The 12682-nt window shown below is 38.7% G+C and overlaps 1 protein-coding gene across 4 annotated transcripts in view; it reads left to right on the forward strand.

Annotated features, from left to right (window-relative positions):
• The window catches only part of LOC136421475 (glutamate receptor ionotropic, kainate 2-like), a 32912-nt gene that overhangs the window by 12554 nt on the left and 7676 nt on the right, over positions 1 to 12682 (forward strand). For all 4 annotated transcript variants that reach the window (XM_066408817.1, XM_066408809.1, XM_066408825.1 and 1 more), the window contains exons 3-10: positions 5323 to 5574; positions 5979 to 6157; positions 7631 to 7690; positions 7836 to 7985; positions 8811 to 8963; positions 10544 to 10651; positions 11042 to 11152; positions 11909 to 12109. In XM_066408817.1, the coding sequence (XP_066264914.1) occupies positions 5323 to 5574; positions 5979 to 6157; positions 7631 to 7690; positions 7836 to 7985; positions 8811 to 8963; positions 10544 to 10651; positions 11042 to 11152; positions 11909 to 12109 (1214 nt within the window). The remainder of the gene's footprint in view (positions 1 to 5322; positions 5575 to 5978; positions 6158 to 7630; positions 7691 to 7835; positions 7986 to 8810; positions 8964 to 10543; positions 10652 to 11041; positions 11153 to 11908; positions 12110 to 12682) is intronic.

The following is a 12682-nucleotide window of genomic DNA, read 5'->3' on the forward strand; positions in this document are numbered from 1 at the left end:
TTAACTCCTGTTGAATAAAGACAAACATGCATTGAAAGTTTTCTGATAAAACCAGGTCATCTGGAAAGATCGTTTAACTGGTTCTTATGTATGCATCTTGTGTCTTTCATAAAGGGCATTCCATGTAGGTATTTGCCTAATTATCGGATCTGATAACCATTCACTCCACCTAAGGAGGCAAGGGAACAAGTGTATTGAATACGTCCGACTAAGTTAGAACCCTTATTTGTTATCAGTAATTGCTATATAGCAACATATCGGTATTCTGTACAGAAAGACGTTGGTTCTTTTTTCAACTTATTTGAAAAGAAAAATGATTCCAAACATTGATATTGTATACGGTATAACAATTGCTACTGCGGAAGGAGATTGTATATTCCCATTATTTTTACACATTCAATCGTAAATAAATATATATATATATATATATATATATATATATATATATATTCTTCTCTCATTATGTGATTTTCTCATTGTGAAAATACATTCACATCTATTAACCTGTATCTACAGATTTATTTCTTGTAATTCAGTTTTTAAAACAAGATATTTCATGTTTAAGCTATATTGAATTTGGATATTTTAAGAAAGAGATTAAAGCAAAAACTTCTCATGAAAGTTGCTAATGCTAGGCTAGCATAGGCCTATCTGAAGTATAAAGTATACCATGATTCATACTTTTCTAAAAATAATTGCAATTAGATCTAATGCTTGGTGTAAGTCTACTAGAGCACAATCATATATCACGGAGATTACAAAGAAAACGAGAGCAAGTGTATCGCCACAGGGAAGCAACCACGGATCCGAAATCCCATCTGTCAGTCTTACAGTATCGTGACTTCGGCATCTCGGAACATTACAACTTCCCAGAGTGATTCTGAAGAGAGATATGGTGCTAAGAGCCACCATGCATCACAGTTGTCTCTCTGGGGATAATGGACCCATTTTTCATGTTGATATCTTAATGATAAGTCTAGCTGGAGTCCATTTGCAGTAAGCCGACCGTAGAAATGCTTTTTTCCTATCTCTGATACATGATAGCAATGCACTACATGTACATATGGATGTGCAATGCCGTGCGTATAAGGCAAAGGCTCGACCTAAAAGCATCCATGTCCCCACTACATGGGCAGTTTTAACCGTGTCAGTCTGGCGACGTGATTTCTATTAGTACCTTGAGAACTATAAATGTTATACAACATCTGGTAACAGAGAAGGCTAAGGAATTTTAATGGTATCAATGTCTTTGAATTCATTATAAACATCTTCTATCCGTCTTCCAAAATTTGCTTTTCAATTTACAGAATATATATGCTTATTTTGAAGATCCTTTTTGGCAATTTACTGTATGGTTTCAGCCATCCTTTTTTAAACAGAAAATTGATTCTCGCGCGGATGCCATCCGTATTATCAAGTACGTGAAGCCCTTTTGGAAGAAATTTTTTTCCTACGTTTTCACCAAGTTCTTTCGTAAGTTTGATTCGTCCAGTCAATAACATTTCGAAGAAAGATCGAGTTTTCTTTTTAACATGACATACATAGTGATGTATCTGATACTCGTTCCCTTCTTCGCAGTAGAGGGACCATTAAAACTGTTAACGAAGGCCAACACTCTAGTGTGATACCCTCAGTCCCAGTACACCAAGCTTTTCTTGCCATGTGGCTAATGCGCAATAAAAGCTAACAATGCGAGACTGGAATATGAAATACCGATGACATATCCCTATAGAGATTCGATTTGTATTCCACTAACACCCTTTCTAATGCTCGTAAGATGCCCTTTTAATGTCACAAAAAAGTTTGTTGCAAGTGTTCGGGAAAAATTTGATTTCTTTGCGCCCATGACGTTCATCTGCATATCGTTTATTTCATAACTATGTATTTTGTTGAGTTTAATTCTAACAATGGTTTAATGCGGCTCTGTTGGCTCCCATATGCTCTTTATTCTATGTATATCGATTTCTTATATGTACTGAGTTTCCTCTTTCATAGGGACACTAGCACATATGATTTGTGTCCATGGGAATCTCAGGACAACATAAGAAACTCTACAAACAGATCAAGCTGATTTCATGGAACAAATACTCAAACAAAGTTCGAAACATTCCTAAAAAACAGACATCAAACTAAGCTTTCTCTGTATTCCAAGAGGTACACGTACAATGGAATAATCCTTTGGAAATCTATCCAATAGGCAGTATATTGGGCTATTGGATGGCACCAATTAAATGCATCTCATCTTGCCAACTGCCTTGGACACAGCCCAAGTTTCCCACTCCCTGGAGAGCTCAGTTGCACCAGAATGACTGATCTGTAGCTACCAACTATAGCTTTTTGCTTTAAATCGTAGAATTTATGATATATGTCTTTCAACTTAAATTTCTAGCTTCCATTAACAGCAGTCGGTAATGTGCTGCTCACACACCATACCACATAGACATTCGCACTAAATTATTAGAATATATAAATATGAGTCATTTCTGTAACCCTTACAATTAAGGCACAAATATGCAATTGAGAAAGAAACTAGAGTTTCACAACCTCATACCTTCGCCAATGATCTAACCTTTATGCCCCTTATGTATTTAGGGTGTTTATCATTGATTATACAAAAAAGGTCCTCATTTGTATCAATAAATCATCTTCTCCACCCGAATAACAGAAGTTGTACAAAGTATGACAGTGTTATCTTAGCAAAGAAGGCCATTAGAGCATTTTTTTACCTATCATGTAAAAAAGGTCCTTATTGGCATAATCTTTATTGAATGATTCACATAACTTCTAGATGCCACATGTATGAATTTTCTGTCATTTACTAGTATGGAATTATAGTAGTTTCTCATTAATTATGCCAATAAGGTCATTTCCATACTTTCTATGTATCAACATTCTTCTCTTTCCCAGTTACAAACGTATCGAGGCTAAGTAGAATAGTTGAATAATCCTATCATGGAACGTAGTGGCTTTACGAAATTCCTAACTAATTATGCAATCAAGATTCCACTTTTCATAATTACCATTTGATGGTACCAAGCATCACCTAAGCTATCCATATAAAAAAATCATTATGAGCTGTCAGCCCCTTCTTGAGTTAGAGTTTTTTCTCATTAAGTATGCAAATTAGGCATTCATTGTATCATTAGTATCTATCAATATTTCTCTTTCTCGGGCACATGTCACATGTTTTAGGGTCTATGATAAAATATAGTGGACGTACAAACTTTCCTCATTTACTATGCAAATTACATTCTGATTAGCATCGTATCATGTAAATCATCGTTTAAGCTATCTACCTACCAAAAGCTATTGCCATCCCACGCGCATACCAAGCAAACATCAATACAATTCATCCAAGCCTTCTCGAGTTATTCTGCCTATCTACACACACACGCACACACACACATACAAACGCTACTGAAAATACATTGTTGGTGAAGGTAATAATTAAGCTTAATCACCCCTTTCCTACTTATCCTCACGTCGCCTGTGTTTTTTTCTACACCACTCTTGTTACCACCGTAGTCTAGCAAGTCATGTGGCAGCTGTTACGTTTTAGGTGTGTTTTCACCACTACCAGGAAGGCCCCTGGGAATTAGCCATGCAACCATGGGAATATGTTATGTTATGTTATGTTACAGAGACTGATGATGCAATATAACAGATTGTTAAACTTTCCTCTTTATTTATGAAAAGTAGTTCGCCCAAAATCTAATCATCTTGAGGTTTTTCACATACCTAGTACATACCAAATATGAAGACAGTCCATCCAGGCGTTCTCACTTATTGTGTTCACTAACAGGCACACAGAAACACGCCCGGTAAAATATAACCTTTCGGCGAAGGTAATTAATGTTTTCATTTCATTGCTATTCGTACACTATTTTCCAGCCCATATTAACCTGACTAGAACGTTTTTATTTAATGAACTATCAACAAAAGTGGGCATGTAGCCATGTTAGCATCATTGATTTGACTTTCAACAAAAAATGTACTTGGCATGTTTTATGTATGCATCTGTTATTCTCTACTTTCAGCTGTGCGCACTTAATTCAGAAGGTCAGAAGATTTCTCGACATGAGGAATATTCTGAACTGCGATAGGCTTATACCCCCCTTCCACTTGGACGGCGCTCTCGCCGCACTCTCGCTGCGACCTAAAATTAGCCAGAGCGCCGTAAGGTCGCCGAACCCCCGAAAAACGTGCTCAAGTGGAATCTCTCCGGCGACCCTTGCGCGGTCGCTCAGCGTGTGTCTTAAGTTATATATACGTTCAAATTATGTTCATATATGTTTTTTTTCTGTGTTCTCTGTCATGTTACCTGTTTGTGATATATATCTTTTATCATGCTACGTTATGATAGGAACGTAAAATCACAGAATTTTTAAATACTTTTTGAACTACTGACAATAAAACTTGGAGGGAATTTAATCTGAATGAAAGCATGTACTTAATTGTAGTTATTCGTCCATTTGTAGTTACCCATGAGCCAACGTATGATTTGAACACAAAATTTCCAGAAATTCGAGATACTCGACTTCAAGAATGAAATTTGCCTGAACTACAGTTAAGACCATTCAATCCTCGTAGAGCGCTCGCTGCGACTCTTGAGCGCTCGCTGCGGCCCTTTTTTCCCACTTCGGGCGCTCTTACGGCACTCACTGCGCTCGCTGCGGGCTCTCACGGCGCTCAACGCGCTAGCTGCGCTCTCTCTCGGCCCTCATTTTTTGATCGCCATCCTCGGCGCTCTCACGGCGGCTATTTTGAACATGTTCAACACTATCGCCGAGGTGATGGCGCGCATGGCGCGCATGGCGCTCTCTGCGCGCTCCCACGGCGCTCTTGTCGAGAGCGCCGTCCCAGTGGAATAGGGACCTATAAAGTACCTTAAATTGCGGGAACATGTGTCCCTGAAGCAGAATAACTTTGCTACGTTAGAGTTAACTTAAAACGTCGCGAAAACCCAATTCCCTGTGCTAACTTGAACTTCAATCCTGGTAAAAATGAATTGATATAGAAAAGCTTTGTCTGCCGCCATGTTTGTGTCCATATGGCGTCAGGTGAAAAAGCTCTATACTCCCGAAATCTTCTAAACTTTGAACACTGGTACTTTAACGGTTACGCAAGACAAGAAGTTGATTGGTGAAACGATTTTAGACAGCATTTGCAATATTTCTTTACTTCTTAAAGGGTAGTCACGTGACCTGGGTGCCAAAGGCCACACAGGTCACGCGTTGTATGGCACGTGTTATGAGGGTGCTGTACACAGTGTGGAGTCGGAGACGAGGAAATGTAAAATCTTTAACTGTTCTACCGTTACAGCATGTAATTTGCTATCAACACCAGTGCCTGCTATACTACGGACGTCACCAGGAACGACATTCTCTGCGCTCAGGTCAGTCAGCAGCCGCTTCAATGTTCCTGGGATCGAGACTAGCTGGATGGCGGAGCGTGACGTTGATCCGTTCTTGGTCAGCATGTTCCCAGAGTCATCTCTTTTTGGCAGAGCAATCGTCGACTTAGTGACCAAGAACGGTTGGGTGGATGTGGCGTTAGTGTATGAGGATAGCAAAGGTAAATTATCATAAATAGACGTACGGATAGATATCATTGAAACATTGGAATGGACGTTGTGCAAAACATAACTTTCTCGGCAAAGGTAATATCGTAAAGAGGACTATAGGACGATTCCATTAAAGGCCAAGTCAAGTCAAGTTTGTTTGCTATGAGTCAACATGCCTCTGTAATCTTAGTAAACGGGCTAACGTCTTCTCGCGGGTTGGCATATATCAATTCATAGTTTTGGTTAAGTGCATGTTGAACTTCATTCAGATATTTTCAGTCGAAAAGAATGCTATCTTAAACGTCTGACCCTTAACAAAAAATCACAAGTTACAATAGTAATGTGCAATTCAAGATATCAAGTAACTTCTGGTTGTACTCTAACGTATCAATATTGTTTACATTTCTTTGTTAAGCTTTAGTTCGACTCCAGGAGCTAATCAGTGCACCAGCCAAGTGGCGACGCTTAAAGGTGATGGTCTACCAGGTGGAGAAAGGCGACTCTCGCAACGTGCTGAGGGAAATACGAAACTCAGGAATAACCGAGATCGTCCTTGACCTGAGCACCTCTACTTTAGAAACATTCCTGCAACAGGTGAGTTGGTTTTGAGAAAAAAATGACACTCATAAATACTCATTATGTGCACTTGTATGGGTTCATTAGGAAATTGAAAATTGGAAAAAATTATCAGATACAAGAACTGGGACTCACCAAATGTTCGATCAGTTCTCTTGCTATCCTCGGAAAAGCTGAATAACTGGTTGCTTATACACGTCACTCCCTAGAGATCTGACGTAAGCATTGTGTCAAAGGTTGTTGGAAGTCTTTACTGACCCCGCCATTTGATCCGGTAGACACTTCAGGAAAGTGGCGTGTACTAAGCAAGCAGTTATCCTGAAGAAAACGACGGTAAACCAAAACTGTACTGTTTCAGTAAAGTTTAACACTTCCTTTCAAAACAGATGAACTTTCAGGTATATGTTTTGCTCCATGCGCGCGTCAGTGTTATATATGCATCACGCGTCCTCATACAGACTACATGCAGAAATGGAAAGAACATAAACTTTGTGCTCTGTGTTAACTTTGTTGATCTTAACTTTTGTTTCCCTGACATTCCTTTTTGTGTCCGAAATAAATCAGACACGATATTCACGATGAATGTCATTCACGATATATCCGGTCTTCCGTGTGGTGGGCGCAAAGTTGGCTTTGAGTTTCGTATTCTATTAAGTGCTTCACTGTGCACAGCCGTGTCGATGAAATACGGCTACACGGTCGCCAAATTGACGATATTTGCTGACCGATAAAATAAAAACCCCGTGGTTAATAGCAGCAGCAGGTCAGGTTACTGAGAGAAAGTCTCTTCAAACCAAATTGCCCGTAAAATTTATACTGTTGACGCGTCGGTAAGACGTTCCAGGAATCCTATGTTAAAGTTCATAGTGTTCCTGTCTGGTACTTGTGGCTCCCTGGTGAATCAATTCTGTACAGAGATCAGTGCGAGACTTCAGGACGCCATGATGTCTTACTAAAACACACCAGCTAAATACTAAAGTGCTAGACATCATGACGCATGGCTCTTGGATAAAACTTTTGACACATTTGAAATTGAATAGTGAAGTTTTAACCCTTCTCGCAACTATAAACCTATGCTGTGCTTGTTACATTGAAAACAAAAATGACATATTATTCGTTACCGTGAATATTGTTAACAAAACAACGAACGAACATTAGTCACAAGTGGCCATTTGGATTATCCCGATTCTGCCTGGCAGAAAAATGCTGTATGACATAGACATCATTTTCGTGATCGTTCCCTATAAAATGTTTTCATCAGACAATAAAGGAACGTAGGAACTACTGATCAACCCAAACAACTCAGGCTGGTGATTATTTCACACTTAAATACGTTGAATAATACCACTTTTTCAATTTGGAATCTATTTCATACTGTTTATTTCATGTTCTATAGATATTCTGCTGTCAAAACACCAATAAACATCAATCATATTTGGAGGAACATCATATATGCCAGATAAAATGCAATGTAACTGTTTTTAACTACAGGCCTCCGATCCAAACATGGAAATGCTGAGCAAGTATTACAATTACATCGTGACGTCACTGGTGAGTAAACCCTTCGTCATCACGAGCTAGAACAAATTCAGCCAATTTTGTAGGATGCAAAAATGTTATTGCCATGCTGTTGATAGAGGCATACAATATTGCAAATAAATTAACATGTTTATTAATTTTTTCACCTTATATACAGGACATGGACATAGTTCAACTTCCGCCTCACACGGAAGTTAATATCACGTCATTTACACTGATGGACAGGAGTCGGCCATTGGTACAGACTATACTGAACAGATGGAGTGACTGGCTGAACAGTACAAACTCGGACCCACTTAGACTCCCGGTATATCGATTTTCACGATCCTAGATTTTATGTCTTACCCCTTATATAACAGTTATCTCATTATTTGTAATAGTATCAAGTAATCCTTTCTGTATAGACAGCTTGGTGTAAGAATGGGCATGAAACTAATCCAAAGTAAAGTACAACATAACGGTACAACAATAAATTGCTTCATTCATAAATTCACAAATGTTTATTTGCCATTCTTACATTCTGTTGCTTTGATAAACGTCACTGTATATACTATAAAATTTATAGATAAAGAAATTGGAATGTATGCCATTTTAGTTGCACTCCATGTCACACTACTGTAAATATGAAAGCGGAGAGCCAAATCTGCGCAAACAGTTGTCTGAGAAGATGCCAGACAAATTACGACTCATTTTTCCCCGTGCAAAAATCAATTTCCTGACCAGCCAGTATACGACCTTACTCCAATGTATTTCCCGATGGTGGCTTAGAAGGAGATATGCCTTACAATTCTACCTGCATGTATTGACAAGGATACAAGTAAACCATAGTCTTTTTAAGTGCTCATTTTTGATTTGGGTTTTAAGAATACTAAAAGCAGTAGCATATGCTAAAGAAATTGATTTCTTTTAACTGTTCGGATATGACGGGAACGCTGCCAGATAATAGTTTTATGCTGTTTGATTTGCCGTGTCCATTTGATTTGAGCGATGGCTGTTCGGTTTGCAGCAAACAATTAGGGGTAAAGGGGAAGGTAGAGCAATGATATCATACTTACAACCATCTGATATGGCAGTATATTGCTTCTTGCAGTCAATCTAAACAGTGACACTTTTATTTTTTTTTGAACCTCAGACGTCTGTGGCCCTTGTTTACGATGCCGTCTACGTTATCGCACGCGCTCTATCCAGCCTTCAGAGAAAGACAAACATCCGCCTGGACCCCATCATGTGCGAGCAGGAAAATCCCTGGCCTCTTGGGAAAGCTTTCACAGCTGAATTGAAGAAGGTAGGTGGATGTGAATGCAGATTAACACAAAGCAAAAACATTTTACGACTGACAGTGTGCCTGGTAATGAGGATTGGTCATTACTTTTATTGCATCTGCTATGAAGCCAATGGTAATAAGTCACGATATAATCACGACTCTATCATGTATACATTGCTTAAAATATCCTTCACACGTTTCCGAAAATACGGTACGATAAAGAATTAATGTACTTTCGGCCTGAAGATTTTGTGGCAGAGAAACTAGCATGAATAGGTTTGAGCTTTCTGACAATTCATTTCAGCAACCTAAACGAGAAAAATCTGTAATAAATGCAATCAGGGAAACTCAATTTTCTTAGTGGCGTAGCGACATAGCCATTCATTGCGCAAATCAAGATTTGTTATCTCCAAGTGCAAAAAGAGACTTGCAAGTACATTTAATGATGTAATTGATACCATAGAAAGGCAGTATGCTTCATCCATCTAAAGGTATCAACTGTTTTTATCTGCGTTCTAGTCATAGATTCTTTTCAAATCATTGTTTCGCCGTGCATCATAATAGCTTTTACGGGTGACCCAATGATGAGATCAGTTAAAGCCACTCCAAGCTGCGTAGTTGGAATATCTCACCACGGTTGTGGTTTGGTATATGGTGTCTGCGCACAGGTTGTCCGACACGTCTGGGTCACAAGACAAATGGTAAAAGTGACGATCCGGAACGAAGGCATAGAAAACAGGAGAATAAAGGTGCTTGACCCAATGAGTTTTTATGGCTAGATCGAACGTGGGCTGTCAGATTCGGGATTGTCCTTTTAAAGTTTTATAACCTTGACAAAAGCTGCAGCAATACGATGGTCATTCTCCTTCTAAATTCTGTGCATTTATCCGACCAGGAATATTTCACTGATATCTTTCTTGATTTGAGTATTTCCCCGAGGCCAATAACTTTTAGCAGTAGTATGGATATATCATATATAGGATATGAGAGTATGCACTTAGAGTTATACACAGTGACAGAGTTGAGGATGCTTGTCTTAAAGTCTTGATAAATGTAAAAGGTAACGTAGCCTTTTAGAGGCTATAGGGGCATTGGATTCTTACCCACTGTGTAAAGAAAATACTATTTAAAGGCGGAGCCCGACTAAATCGCCTTTATATCCCCAACTGAACTCAGGTTCTCAATTTTACACCTGGGTGGAGTGAGGGATTCGACGTATAATTTGCTTTTTCCCAGGACACAACGTCTAGCCGGGAATTGAACCCGTGACCTTCTGATCTTATTTCCACCAGCCTAACAACTTGACCATTCGACGCCATAAACAAATGTAATGACTCATAATTTTTTTATTATTAGTCAAAATAATACAACAGTACATAAAACACCATCCAACAAATTAAGACATCATAAAGTATAACATAAAGTATTCCATTTCCCATAGTGTTTCTCTTGTTTTCCCCTACTTGTCGCGATAATATATTCTACTTTGTGGAATGAATTAATGTACTTAAATGGCTCATAATTTATAAGTTTTAGATAAATTCTCATTGAATTGAGGCTCTGACAACGGTAATACAATCTTTAACAAAATATTTCTGTAGGTTAGTATCCAGGGTCTGACGGGTCCGATTGGATTTGACCAAGACGGTAGAAGGACGACCTTTCAATTGAACGTTATCAACGTTCGGGAACAGTCAAAGGCACAAAAGGTAATGTAGCAATTTGTAAGAGCACTGATCTAAATATATTTACTGAATTATCTGAAAGAAACAATACATTATTTAGAGTGAATTACGTTTTTTCTATTATACATCATTAGCAAATGTACATAACTGTTGTATAAAAACTGTATTTTGCTCAATATGGCTATAATGTATTTTTGTTGTGCTGAATTCTATAATCTACTGACAGTGGGCCATGAAATTACTTGGCTTAGCTTTCGGACAAAAGATGGGGTATGGGCAAATAGTCATTGGAGTCAACTTTTGTATGGTTCGGAATCAAATCTCCAAAAGTCAGGAAAAGTAGATTTGGAATGGTTCATGTTTGCAATTTGACGGCTTAAAAATCTCCAGACAAATCTATCTTGTTTTATCAAGCTGGGTTTCTGGACACCTGAGAAAGGATTAAACATGACGGACGAGAAGAGAAGCCGGGCAGTTCTTCCAGGATCCCTCAGAAACCGGACGTTCGTCGTTACAACAAGATTGGTAAGATTCTAACTTATTCTGTCAGAGTAAATCAGAAAAAAAAATACCATCGAAATACAATTTAACGGAACCCAACTGTGTCAATGTGAACCTTACATAGTACGTTATGACCCTGACCTGTCGCTACATGTAGATATTATTGTAGACCATTATATATATATATATATATATATAACCTGGAGTGCAGCTGATTCATAAACTTTCCTCTTCAAATTTGCAAATTAGCTATTGATTTGCATAATTAGTATACGATCTTGTCAAACATTACTTTAGCTATCTACATACCAAATACCATGACGATCCCTTAACCCCTTGTTAGGTTTTTCGCTTTCTAAGTTAAGTTTGAAACGAAATCGGCTCCTGCAGTTCCGCTAGGGGACCCAAACCTACACACTACATATTCTCCCTCCCACTCGAAAATCATGACCATAGTATGTCCAGAGCACGAGATAGCAACCCTGGAAGTTCCGCTACAGTACCATTGCAAGCCACTAGGGGCCAAATATCAAATTATTTTGAGGTCTCAAGAAGACTTACCCACATGCTAAGTATGGAGACAATTCATCCAGGCATTCTCGAGTTACACTGTTTACACACGAACGCTGTGCAAAACACAACCTTCTCGGCAAAGGAAACGAATAGTTTTCACCACAAAATTGAGAAATTATACTATCCAGAAGGATAAGTGTTGTTGTTGCTTTTACTGTTGTTTACCTCGTTGAGTTGATTATGTACTTACAGCATTTCTTACAACAGGAGCCACCATTTGTGATGTTTAAGTGGGACTGGACATCAGGCGGTGACAATATGTACGAAGGTTACTGCATGGACCTTCTAGACGAGCTGTCGAAGATGCTGGGGTTTAAGTACATAGTGAGACTGGTGCCTGATGCTAACTATGGGTTTGAGAATGAAGACGGCGAGTGGGATGGGATGGTGCGGGAGCTCATGGAACGAGTGCGTATATATCGTATCTTTGCATTTTGTCACAGCATTTCGAGTGACACATTTGCATGAAATATAACGAAACGTAAAAACGTAACCCTGTTTTTTGACTCATGCCACGTAGTGCTACTTTAAAAATATGTTCAAAGATTGGTTGTAAAGCCATACACTTATCGTTAATTATTCTTAATTCTTCTTTTTGTTTTTGTATCTAACATTTCATTTTCAAAAACCTAACGCTGTTCTTATAGTCCTTACTTATCATTATCTTGTTATTTGTAATTTAGTATTTTGGGTAAAAAATTGCGATTAACTAATTCTTATCTACTCATCCGTTTACATCCTTAAATTCACTGTTTTGTGAGTATATATTCTTACTGCATTGAATCTTGGGTAGCAAAGATCTTTGTACACATCCAAGTGTTTTATTCAAGCTAACCGTCTGTTGGCCTCCGTCGCAGACTTCCTGGAATGGCGGCGTCTATACTAAGGGGAGGGGGGAGGGTGTCTGGCGGTGACGCGATTTCTTACACGTGCCAAGGTTCTGTAATGCCGGCAAGGGAGTTTCGCTGCCGAGGGAGTTAT

The sequence above is a fragment of the Branchiostoma lanceolatum genome, chromosome 1, assembly GCF_035083965.1.
Source record: "Branchiostoma lanceolatum isolate klBraLanc5 chromosome 1, klBraLanc5.hap2, whole genome shotgun sequence".
NCBI lineage: Eukaryota > Metazoa > Chordata > Leptocardii > Amphioxiformes > Branchiostomatidae > Branchiostoma > Branchiostoma lanceolatum.